The 13,900-nt window shown below is 44.6% G+C and overlaps 1 protein-coding gene across 1 annotated transcript; it reads left to right on the top strand.

Annotated features, from left to right (window-relative positions):
• Positions 1 to 8,734: 8,734 nt before the first annotated feature.
• Positions 8,735 to 10,780, top strand: LOC138356862 (uncharacterized). The gene has a single exon (XM_069313209.1). The coding sequence runs from the start codon at positions 8,735 to 8,737 to the stop codon at positions 10,778 to 10,780; it is 2,046 nt and encodes a 681-aa protein (XP_069169310.1).
• Positions 10,781 to 13,900: the final 3,120 nt, after the last annotated feature.

Raw genomic sequence — 13,900 nt, 5'->3', positions numbered from 1 at the left:
CCATCCGTCCACTATAGGCGACCATCCGTCTACTATAGGCGGCCATCCGTCCACTATAGGCGGCCATCCGTCCACTATTGGCGGCCATCCGTCCACTATAGGCGACCATCCGTCTACTATAGGCGGCCATCCGTCCACTATAGGCGACCATCCGTCCACTATAGGCGACCATCCGTCCACTATAGGCGACCATCCGTCCACTATAGGCGACCATCCGTCCACTATATTCGACCATCCGTCCACTATAGGCGACCATCCGTGTACTGGATGGCACTATATATCACTGTGGCACCACTAACGGGCTCCCACGTACCAATTTATGTCACTGAATGTCACGGTGTTCAACAGCTTCACTGTTACTACACATCACTGTACATTCACTGTTCACAGTAACGGCACCAGCAGTGCACTATTCCACGCCTCTCTAACTGACTCTAAACAGGACCACCTGGGACGGGAGCGCGTCGATGAACGCACCGGAGCTTCAGACCTGGGGCCAGATTCACGAAGCAGTTACGCAAGCACTTACGAGCCCGTCCATCTTTCCTCAATCTTTGGCGGCTTTGTTTACAATTATTAAACGGTTAACGAGCTCCGAAGCACCAGGCTATTTATAACAATAACAACAGTTGATTTAGAAGTTTTCATGCTTGTAAACTGTTTAATAAATGTAACCAAAGCCGTCAAAGATTGAGGAAAGATGTACACGTTCGTAAGTACTTGCGTAACTGCTTCGTTAATCTGGCCCCTGGTCTTCTCGGAGCGACGAGTCTTAGCCAACACGCATCACGATTTGCTTCGTTAACTACGAATAGGAAAATTGTGGTCACAAACAAGCAGCTGTGACAGGCGTCTCAGACACGACACTATATCATGTTATCGCAGACAATTATTCGCAAAATTCGTTCCACGAATCACCTGTGTCCTGGTCAGCTCCCAGACTGTGGACGGGGGAAGCTTTAAGTGATAATCTGCTAAATAATTAACTGGAGTGTCCAAGGTAATTTACAGCCGCAAATTTTCCTTATTGAGAAAACCAGTCGGAGGCATCAGGAGGATTCGAACGAGTGATCTGTGAACTCTCAAGCAAACGCCTCAGACCACAACACCACTGATACATCATGTTAATGGGATTTATTTTGGTATATTTGTATTTTACGCTTTATGAAAAATATTTGAAAGCATTCTGAAAGAAGTCTGTTTAGGGAACCAATTACTCATCTGCGTTGTTATAAACACTACGGCGCTGACAATTGTGTCGTTAATAATAATTCCAAAGTGGAACAATTCATGAATTAGTAACAATAAAAAGGAACTTTTCAAGGAAAAAAAGATATGTTGATTGCTTTACTTAATATATTGTTACAAGTAACAAAAGTGTGAGGCAGAGACTGAATTCAAGTTTTTCAGAAAGTTAAACAATTATTATCCATTTCTTAACAAGACAATCGAAAAAAATTCACAAATAACATATAAAACAACAAGAAATGTGACCGTGACATTATGAAGTATGTTTCATGTTATATCACAAGACAAAAATAAAGGAAAAAAGAAAATAACGTTATTTTTCGCTCAGCGAAACTTTTGCTGACGCTCCGATATTGACATCATTTATATCCGGCTCCCAAGTGGATGCTCTGAGAGCCGTGCATACAGCACCAGTCTCTTCAGTAAATCTGATCCTATAATTAGACTTGACCAAGTTCATCATTGAAAACAATTATATGAATATGTCAATGAAAATACTCCTAATGGTGCCACGGATTTCTTTACTTAAATGTTTCAGGAATATAATTCCAGTTTCAAAACTTCATTTTCTGCGTTACTCCAATTCTTACCAAATCTCAGTATTTTTTGGAGTTTATCTCCTAAGTCGAATTTTTTTTACTTCCAAATTGAGCTACTTTGAGACTGAGCCAAGCATTTCAAAATTATCCAAATCATTCCACTTCAACATTGTCAGATTCAGTTTGACTAATATTACAGTATCAGAACTTTTTAAGTATTTGCCACTTCCTTTAAAGTACCTGTAATTAAATAAAATTTACTTGCAGGTGTCCTCCAGGTAAATCAATAATGCTAGAAAATTGCATTTAAAAACTCCACATGACTGTTTTCTCATTCGATGAATCATTAAACTGTAATGATCATTTTTATATATTTATCTATTTAATTTGTGATATATGCCATCCTGAGCAGGCGTGCCATCTTTGGCACGTGTGCCATACATTCCCGCCCACCTCCCACCCCAAGGCTCCTCGTCTGAGATAAGTCTTTTGGTAAATCTTTGTCTTTTGTCAAATATGAGACGCAGTGATATATAATTAGCGTGAGGTGGTTTAGTGAAGCATATCGTAACTAGCTGGTAAATTAGGGAAGCTTATTATTACTGCACTGAGATTTTGTGAAGTATATCGTTAATGTGCATTGATATAGTGAAGTATATCGTTAATGTGCATTGATATAGTGAAGTATATCATTACAGTCCAGTGATATAGTAAAGTATATCTTTACTGTTCAGTGATATAGTGAAGCATATCGTTACTGTGCAATGATATAGTGAAGTATATCGTTACTGTGCAGTGATATAGTGAAGTATATCGTTACTGTGCAATGATATAGTGAAGTATATCGTTACTGTGCAGTGATATAGTGAAGTATATCGTTACTGTGCAATGATATAGTGAAGTATATCGTTACTGTGCAGTGATATAGTGAAGCATATCGTTACTGTGCAGTGATATAGTGAAGTATATCGTTACTGTGCAGTGATATAGTGAAGCATATCGTTACTGTGCAGTGATATAGTGAAGTATATCGTTACTGTGCAGTGATATAGTGAAGTATATCGTTACTGTGCAGTGATATAGTGAAGTATATCGTTACTGTGCAGTGATATAGTGAAGTATATCGTTACTGTGCAGTGATATAGTGAAGCATATCGTTACTGTGCAGTGATATAGTGAAGCATATCGTTACTGTGCAGTGATATAGTGAAGCATATCGTTACTGTGCAGTGATATAGTGAAGCATATCGTTACTGTGCAGTGATATAGTGAAGCATATCGTTACTGTGCAGTGATATAGTGAAGCATATCGTTACTGTGCAGTGATATAGTGAAGCCTATCATTACTGTGCAGTGATATAGTGAAGTATATCATTACTGTGCAGTGATATAGTGAAGCATATCATTACTGTGCAGTGATATAGTGAAGCATATCATTACTGTGCAGTGATATAGTGAAGCATATCATTACTGTGCGCTGTTAGGCATTGTAAAATTTATCCTTTTTGCTGTGTAATTAGTGCAATGTGTAATTATCACGCGCTATTTTTTGTTTTAAACTTTCAATTAATTTGTATAAAATGTTGAGCAATTCAGGAACAGAAGAGCCAATGATGTTTCTGTAAAACGTTCAGTGTAGGAACTGATAATTGGTCGGGCATTGGTAGGGAAGAAAACTTTTGGGGGACAGTATGGAGTAAACTTCCCTGGTGATGCTGAGACGAGGAGCTCTCTTCTCTCTTCCAAGAGAAGAGGAGGAGAGAGAGAGAGAGAGAGAGAGAGAGAGAGAGAGAGAGAGAGAGAGAGAGAGAGAGAGAGAGAGAGAGAGAGAGAGAGAGAGAGAGAGAGAGAGGGAGAGAGAGAGAGAGAGAGAGAGAGAGAGAGAGAGAGAGAGAGAGAGAGAGAGAGAGAGAGGGAGAGAGAGAGAGAGAGAGAGAGAGAGAGAGAGGGAGAGAGAGACAGAGAGAGAGAGACAGAGAGAGAGAGACAGAGAGAGAGAGAGAAAGAGAGAGAGAGAGAGAGAGAGAGAGAGAGAGAGAGAGAGAGAGAGAGAGAGAGAGAGAGAGAGAGAGAGAGAGAGAGAGAGAGAGAGGGAGAGACAGAGAGAGAGAGAGAGAAAGAGAGAGAGAGAGAGAGAGAGAGAGAGAGAGAGAGAGAGAGAGAGAGAGAGAGAGAGAGAGAGAGAGAGAGAGAGAGAGAGAGAGAGAGAGAGAGACAGAGAGAGAGAGAGAGAGAAAGAGAGAGAGAGAAAGAGAAAGAGAGAGAGAGAGAGAGAGAGAGAGAGAGAGAGAGAGAGAGAGAGAGAGAGAGAGAGGCTGGATCCCTCGGAATCAATCAGTACACAGAGCCACTTCAGAAGACGTTCTCATTCCTCTCACTATTTCCGTCACTCATAATCATTCACACCGTCTCTCTGGCTGTCAGGCAAGAGGCAGCTGTTCCTGTCACCCGTCATAGAGATCAGTGATTGTTGCAGGAGGGAAGGAGTGAGGGGGGGGGGGAGGAGGCAGTTTATTTATTTCTAAAGAAAGAAACACACAAATAAAAAATAAATATTTCTAAACAAGGATGACTTTATTTAAAAAAAAATAAGTTATTCCTTCTGAAATAAAGGTAATTCACTGCCATGAGTGTCAGAATCACTACAAGACTGCCTTAATATCTTACTCAGAAAGTTTCCTATTTTTTTTGGCTGTAATATTTGAACGGCAAAAATCGAGTCCCCGAACCAAAACAGGAGGAGAATATAAGGTTCAGAATCTCTTGAAACTGGCTACCACACATCCCCCTCTAGTCATATTTGCCAATTTTTCAGTGTACCAAATTTCACTTAGTTCATTGTCTTGATTAAATTGGACTTTTACGTCAAATAACCCTTCTCCATTTCATCGCATTCCCTTAGATACCGAACATAAACTATACATGTTGCTTTAATATCTTAATGGACAAAAATTTGAGGCCTGGTCAGAGACAGGGCAGCGGGGACATTGATCCCCGGAACCACCGCAAAGGTAACCACCTGATCTGGGGGGTGTCGCTGACTGTTAAGCTAAGCAATTACTTAATTTTACCTAATGTCTAGTTATTCCTTCACGGTATTTGAAGAATAATATACGTACAGATGCATGTATGTATGCATGTATGTATGTATGTATGTATGTATGTATGTATGTATGTATGTATGTATGTATGTATGTATGTATGTATGTATAGAGATAATATAGGTAATACAAATGTTTCATGTAGAAAATGTGAAACCTTGGTAAGAGTTGAGCAACAACAACAACAACATTGTCCTCACAACAATTTCACTAAACCATACACTGTGAGCTTGAGGGGTTGTGATAGTCGCTGTACTAATGACCAAGGATGCCAGTAGTACAGAGCACACACTGACAACAATATGAAGCAAACACTCCATCGTCCCCACTAAGAAGACTAATAAATTAGAACCGAGGTGATGTGATATGTTCAACTTGAAACCAATTATATCAGTCTAACAACTTTGACAACTTAGACACAGATAAATAATTACGAGATGACTTATACATTTTGATAGCTAACAAACCAAGAGCGTCGATAAAAGTAATAATATTATTGAAGACATCCCAGCCCATTACAGCATTAATGATATACCACAGACACGCAGAGTAGAGGCAGCGTGGACCCCATCAATGACGAGGCAGGCAAGACAACTTACTGCCACCCACCTCCCAGGCTTCAAGGACCAGACAAACTTCTACTGCTCCCCGGGGGCTCAACCTCTCATAATCAATAAAGGCCAGATGTTCATTCCAGACACCTGCCAAGCTCTTCTTTATGAATAAAAAAAATATACTTTACACACGACCTGTCGTCAGGTCAGGCTCGTTAAAGTGACGGCCGACTCCCCAAGATTCATTCATTGATTTTAACATACTGTGTTTAAAAAACGGGCTTGTTCTCGTATATACATTAACATTGTTTTACATTAAACTTTATTGTATAATTAGGCGTAGGTTTAGGTTTTGTTGGAGAGTATTTGTAACTGCTACCTGCCCTCAGGCTAGGCTCGTCCAAGTGGCATTCAAACCCATGGAGGTGTTTCGACATTTTACCCACTGTTTATTTTAAATTTGCACTTTCTCACTCATATGGTAATATTATTTCATACATGTGCTAAATAGTTAGCCCTGCCATAGGTTAAGTTAGGTTGTTATGTTCTCCTGGTCATTATTGGTATTTGCAGACATACTTATAATGGCCAACGGAACTAACCACCTAACTGTATACTAGACAAGATACGGAGAATCATATAATATTGCATATTAAAACCTTGAGTCTAGGTAACATGGGCCCCATGACCACTGTTTAGTGGTGAGTAACCCACTCAGTGGCACTCAGTGGCACTCAGTGAGTACCACTGAGTGCGCTACTCTTCCAGCCCCAACACTCCCGTCAGCCATCTGGAGCCCCCCAGCTGTCCACCTCGTAGCAGACTGATGGCACAATAATTCCCAGCTTAAAAAGTACTCCCTCCCCCCCCCCTCCTCTCCCCCACAAAAAATGCCACTATCGTCAAAATATTGTTCAACGACGCTTCCCATTGTAATTGGTTTCATGAACCGCACAAAATCTTATTCATCTTAAACAAGAAAACAATCGCTGCACCACAAACAGGGAAACAATCGGGTCATTAACATGCCACACACTGCACCACAAACAGGGAAACAATCGGGTCATTAACAAGCCACACACTGCACCACAAACAGGGAAAAAATCGGGTCATTAACATGCCACACACTGCATCACAAACAAGGAAACAATCGGGTCATTAACAAGCCACACACTGCACCACAAACAGGGAAACACTCGGGTCATTAACATGCCACACACTGCACCACAAACAGGGAAACAATCGGGTCATTAACAAGCCACACACTGCACCCCAAACAGGGAAACAATCGGGTCATTAACATGCCACACACTGCATCACAAACAAGGAAACAATCGGGTTATTAACAAGCCACACACTGCACCACAAACAGGGAAACACTCGGGTCATTAACATGCCACACACTGCACCACAAACAGGGAAACAATCGGGTCATTAACATGCCACACACTGCATCACAAACAAGGAAACAATCGGGTCATTAACAAGCCACACACTGCACCACAAACAGGGAAACAATCGGGTCATTAACATGCCACACACTGCACCACAAACAGGGAAACAATCGGGTCATTAACATGCCACACACTGCACCACAAACAGGGAAACAATCGGGTCATTAACATGCCACACACTGCATCACAAACAAGGAAACAATCGGGTCATTAACATGCCACACACTGCACCACAAACAGGGAAACAATCGGGTCATTAACATGCCACACACTGCACCTCAAACAGGGAAACAATCGGGTCATTAACATGCCACACACTGCACCACAAACAGGGGAACAATCGGGTCATTAACATGCCACACACTGCACCACAAACAGGGGAAACAATCGGGTCATTAACAAGCCACACACTGCACCACAAACAAGGAAACAATCGGGTCATTAACATGCCACACACTGCACCACAAACAGGGGAACAATCGGGTCATTAACATGCCACACACTGCACCACAAACAGGGGAACAATCGGGTCATTAACATGCCACACACTGCATCACAAACAGGGAAACAATCGGGTCATTAACATGCCACACACTGCACCACAAACAGGGAAACAATCGGGTCATTAACAAGCCACACACTGCACCACAAACAGGGAAACAATCGGGTCATTAACAAGCCACACACTGCACCACAAACAGGGAAACAATCGGGTCATTAACAAGCCACACACTGCACCACAAACAGGGAAACAATCGGGTCATTAACATGCCACACACTGCACCACAAACAGGGAAACAATCGGGTCATTAACATGCCACACACTGCACTACAAACAGGGAAACAATCGGGTCATTAACATGCCACACACTGCACCACAAACAGGGGTACAAACGGGTCATTAACAAGCCACACACTGCACCACAAACAGGGAAACAATCGGGTCATTAACATGCCACACACTGCACCACAAACAGGGAAACAATCGGGTCATTAACATGCCACACACTGCACTACAAACAGGGAAACAAACGGGTCATTAACATGCCACACACTGCACCACAAACAGGGAAACAATCGGGTCATTAACAAGCCACACACTGCAGTAGAGGGGAGAACAATGGCTGATGACTGGGAGGACGACACAGAGGGACGCCTATGATGGGACCAGACACCTCTATGGTCATACTGGCTCACCGCTCTTCCCATCACGGGTAAATATACAGAGAAGTGTATCTCGCTTCTCAGTGTATATACAGAGTTACTTTAGGGTATACACACTGAGAGTTACTTTATGGTATACACACTGAGAGTTACTTTAGGGTATACACACTGAAAGTTACTTTATGGTATACACACTGAAAGTTACTTTATGGTATACACACTGAGTTATTTTAGGGTATACACACACTGAGAGTTACTTTAGGGTAAACACACTGAGAGTTACTTTAGGGTATACACACTGAGAGTTACTTTAGGGCATACACACTGAGTTACTTTTGGGTATACACACTGAGTTACTTAAGGGTATACACACTGAGAGTTACTTTAGGGTAAACACACTGAGAGTTACTTTAGGGTATACACACTGAGTTACTTTAGGGTATACACACTGAGAGTTACTTTAGGGTATACACACTGAGAGTTACTTTAGGGTATACACACTGAGAGTTACTTTAGGGTATACACACTGAGAGTTACTTTAGGGTATACACACTGAGAGTTACTTTAGGGTATACACCCTGAGAGTTACTTTAGGGTATACACACTGAGAGTTACTTTAGGGTATACACACTGAGAGTTACTTTAGGGTATACACACTGAGAGTTATTTTAGTAATGGACAATGCTAAAGTCTTAAGAATATTCCAGGTTGAAACTAAGCTCTTGTGGCACTTGACAGGTCTTAAAGCCAACCACAAAGCGCTTTCTCCTCATTCTTGCCCTTACCCTTCAGCCGGGGCCCAGGAGCAGCAGTACAGTGTTAGAGGACACGTTACAGTGTACCCTTCAGCTGGGGCCCAGGAGCAGCAGTACAGTGTTGGAGGACACGTTACAGTGTACCCTTCAGCCGGGGCCCAGGAGCAGCAGTACAGTGTTGGAGGACACGTTACAGTGTACCCTTCAGCCGGGGCCCAGGAGCAGCAGTACAGTGTTAGAGGACACGTTACAGTGTACCCTTCAGCCGGGGTCCAGGAGCAGCAGTACAGTGTTGGAGGACACGTTACAGTGTACCCTTCAGCCGGGGCACAGGAGCAGCAGTACAGTGTTGGAGGACACGTTACAGTGTACCCTTCAGCCGGGGCCCAGGAGCAGCAGTACAGTGTTGGAGGACACGTTACAGTGTACCCTTCAGCCGGGGCCCAGGAGCAGCAGTACAGTGTTGTAGGACACGTTACAGTGTACCCTTCAGCCGGGGCCCAGGAGCAGCAGTACAGTGTTGGAGGACACGTTACAGTGTACCCTTCAGCCGGGGCCCAGGAGCAGCAGTACAGTGTTGTAGGACACGTTACAGTGTACCCTTCAGCCGGGGCCCAGGAGCAGCAGTACAGTGTTGTAGGACACGTTACAGTGTACCCTTCAGCCGGGGCCCAGGAGCAGCAGTACCGTGTTGGAGGACACGTTACAGTGTACCCTTCAGCCGGGGTCCAGGAGCAGCAGTACAGTGTTGGAGGACACGTTACAGTGTACCCTTCAGCCGGGGCCCAGGAGCAGCAGTACAGTGTTAGAGGACACGTTACAGTGTACCCTTCAGCCGGGGCCCAGGAGCAGCAGTACAGTGTTGGAGGACACGTTACAGTGTACCCTTCAGCCGGGGCCCAGGAGCAGCAGTACAGTGTTAGAGGACACGTTACAGTGTACCCTTCAGCCGGGGCCCAGGAGCAGCAGTACAGTGTTGGAGGACACGTTACAGTGTACCCTTCAGCCGGGGCCCAGGAGCAGCAGTACAGTGTTGGAGGACACGTTACAGTGTACCCTTCAGCCGGGGCCCAGGAGCAGCAGTACAGTGTTAGAGGACACGTTACAGTGTACCCTTCAGCCGGGGCCCAGGAGCAGCAGTACAGTGTTAGAGGACACGTTACAGTGTACCCTTCAGCCGGGGCCCAGGAGCAGCAGTACAGTGTTAGAGGACACGTTACAGTGTACCCTTCAGCCGGGGCCCAGGAGCAGCAGTACAGTGTTAGAGGACACGTTACAGTGTACCCTTCAGCCGGGGCCCAGGAGCAGCAGTACAGTGTTGGAGGACACGTTACAGTGTACCCTTCAGCCGGGGCCCAGGAGCAGCAGTACAGTGTTGGAGGACACGTTACAGTGTACCCTTCAGCCGGGGCCCAGGAGCAGCAGTACAGTGTTAGAGGACACGTTACAGTGTACCCTTCAGCCGGGGCCCAGGAGCAGCAGTACAGTGTTAGAGGACACGTTACAATGTACCCTTCAGCCGGGGCCCAGGAGCAGCAGTACAGTGTTGGAGGACACGTTACAGTGTACCCTTCAGCCGGGGCCCAGGAGCAGCAGTACAGTGTTGGAGGACACGTTACAGTGTACCCTTCAGCCGGGGCCCAGGAGCAGCAGTACAGTGTTAGAGGACACGTCACAGTGTACCCTTCAGCCGGGGCCCAGGAGCAGCAGTACAGTGTTAGAGGACACGTCACAGTGTACCCTTCAGCCGGGGCCCAGGAGCAGCAGTACAGTGTTGGAGGACACGTTACAGTGTACCCTTCAGCCGGGGCCCAGGAGCAGCAGTACAGTGTTGGAGGACACGTTACAGTGTACCCTTCAGCCGGGGCCCAGGAGCAGCAGTACAGTGTTAGAGGACACGTTACAGTGTACCCTTCAGCCGGGGCCCAGGAGCAGCAGTACAGTGTTAGAGGACGTGTTGAATGACGGCAAAATATAGCGTTGAAATTTCACCATATGACCACTTTAAAACTTCTCGGGAACACGATCAGTGAGGAACTAAATCCAACATATTCAATACATTAATATTCGGAACGTGGCGAGTAGCATATTAATAACTAAACTTTGTGAACAAGTGTTAAAAAGAGAAAGAGACAAGATTATTCATTGATATAATATTGTGACTGACCAAACAAGAGTTAACGAGGTTAACTTAGTTGGTAAAGGGTAAACTGAAGCCACATGGTGTGTAGTGTGGTAGACTCAATGGGTGAAGGTGATAGTGAAGCCAGATGTTATGTAGTGTGGTATACTCAATGGGTGAAGGTGATAGTGAAGCCAGATGTTATGTAGTGTGGTAGACTCAATGGGTGAAGGTGATAGTGAAGCCAGATGTTATGTAGTGTGGTAGACTCAATGGGTGAAGGTGATAGTGAAGCCAGATGTTATGTAGTGTGGTAGACTCAATGGGTGAAGGTGATAGTGAAGCCAGATGTTATGTAGTGTGGTAGACTTAATGGGTGAAGGTGATAGTGAAGCCAGATGTTATGTAGTGTGGTAGACTCAATGGGTGAAGGTGATAGTGAAGCCAGATGTTATGTAGTGTGGTAGACTCAATGGGTGAAGGTGATAGTGAAGCCAGATGTTATGTAGTGTGGTAGACTCAATGGGTGAAGGTGATAGTGAAGCCAGATGTTATGTAGTGTGGTAGACTCAATGGGTGAAGGTGATAGTGAAGCCAGATGTTATGTAGTGTGGTAGACTCAATGGGTGAAGGTGATAGTGAAGCCAGATGTTATGTAGTGTGGTAGACTCAATGGGTGAAGGTGATAGTGAAGCCGGATGTTATGTAGTGTGGTAGACTCAATGGGTGAAGGTGATAGTGAAGCCAGATGTTATGTAGTGTGGTAGACTCAATGGGTGAAGGTGATAGTGAAGCCAGATGTTATGTAGTGTGGTAGACTTAATGGGTGAAGGTGATAGTGAAGCCAGATGTTATGTAGTGTGGTAGACTCAATGGGTGAAGGTGATAGTGAAGCCAGATGTTATGTAGTGTGGTAGACTCAATGGGTGAAGGTGATAGTGAAGCCAGATGTTATGTAGTGTGGTAGACTCAATGGGTGAAGGTGATAGTGAAGCCGGATGTTATGTAGTGTGGTAGACTCAATGGGTGAAGGTGATAGTGAAGCCGGGAGGCCACAAAGTTATAATTGGATTACTCAAATCTTTAATAGCGAAGAATGCCAGAGGGCGAGATAAAAGGTGAATGATGAGAGCCGGAAGTGGAGGAAAACAACTGATATGAGAGGGGGGGGGGGGAGAATCCCGAGATTGGGGAAATGAAGAGAACCTCAATATTGAGCCAGAAAGGTGGAACAATACACCTACGGTGAAGGTGGAACAATACACCTACGGTGAAGGTGGAACAATACACCTACGGTGAAGGTGGAACAATACACTTACAGTGAAGGTGGAACAATACACTTACAATGAAGGTGGAACAATACACCTACGGTGAAGGTGGAACAATACACTTACAGTGAAGGTGGAACAATACACCTACGGTGAAGGTGGAACAATACACCTACGGTGAAGGTGGAACAATACACTTACAGTGAAGGTGGAACAATACACCTACGGTGAAGGTGGAACAATACACTTACAGTGAAGGTGGAACAATACACCTACGGTGAAGGTGGAACAATACACTTACAGTGAAGGTGGAACAATACACCTACGGTGAAGGTGGAACAATACACCTACGGTGAAGGTGGAACAATACACTTACAGTGAAGGTGGAACAATACACTTACAATGAAGGTGGAACAATACACCTACGGTGAAGGTGGAACAATACACTTACAGTGAAGGTGGAACAATACACCTACGGTGAAGGTGGAACAATACACCTACGGTGAAGGTGGAACAATACACTTACAGTGAAGGTGGAACAATACACCTACGGTGAAGGTGGAACAATACACTTACGGTGAAGGTGGAACAATACACTTACAGTGAAGGTGGAACAATACACCTACGGTGAAGGTGGAACAATACACCTACGGTGAAGGTGGAACAATACACTTACAGTGAAGGTGGAACAATACACCTACGGTGAAGGTGGAACAATACACTTACAGTGAAGGTGGAACAATACACCTACGGTGAAGGTGGAACAATACACTTACAGTGAAGGTGGAACAATACACTTACAGTGAAGGTGGAACAATACACCTACGGTGAAGGTGGAACAATACACCTACGGTGAAGGTGGAACAATACACCTACGGTGAAGGTGGAACAATACACCTACGGTGAAGGCGGAACAATACACTTACGGTGAAGGTGGAACAATACACCTACGGTGAAGGTGGAACAATACACCTACGGTGAAGGTGGAACAATACACCTACGGTGAAGGTGGAACAATACACCTACGGTGAAGGTGGAACAATACACTTACGGTGAAGGTGGAACAATACACCTACGGTGAAGGTGGAACAATACACCTACGGTGAAGGTGGAACAATACACCTACGGTGAAGGTGGAACAATACACCTACGGTGAAGGTGGAACAATACACCTACGGTGAAGGTGGAACAATACACCTACGGTGAAGGTGGAACAATACACCTACGGTGAAGGTGGAACAATACACCTACGGTGAAGGTGGAACAATACACCTACGGTGAAGGTGGAACAATACACCTACGGTGAAGGTGGAACAATACACCTACGGTGAAGGTGGAACAATACACCTACGGTGAAGGTGGAACAATACACCTACGGTGAAGGTGGAACAATACACCTACAGTTTAGTGGAGTGGAACAATACACTTAGAGTGAAGTTGTGTATAGTAGAGACAATACACACTATAAATCACCGCGGTGAGTGGCTGTGTGAGTGGCTGCACTCTCCGGCACCTCATCACGGAATATGGCGATAAGTGGGGAAATACACTTATTGGTGGATCAATAAAGTAAACGGAAAACGGACAAAAAGCGATGCGACTCACAGATCTTCACCGTTCAACAATTCTGTGATTGGTGGCGAGAAACACATGAGTAGCACAGAGTGGGCAGAACACTGTCATATCATGCAGTGT

This window comes from Procambarus clarkii, chromosome 74, assembly GCF_040958095.1.
Source record: "Procambarus clarkii isolate CNS0578487 chromosome 74, FALCON_Pclarkii_2.0, whole genome shotgun sequence".
In the NCBI taxonomy this organism is placed as follows: Eukaryota; Metazoa; Arthropoda; class Malacostraca; order Decapoda; family Cambaridae; genus Procambarus; species Procambarus clarkii.
The sequence above is the reverse complement of the archived record's forward strand: the minus strand, read 5'-3'. Positions and strand labels throughout refer to the sequence as shown.

Coding starts and splice junctions, on each gene's coding strand:
- LOC138356862 (XM_069313209.1), top strand. CDS start 8,735: ATGGACAATGCTAAAGTCTTAAGAATATTCCAGGTTGAAACTAAGCTC.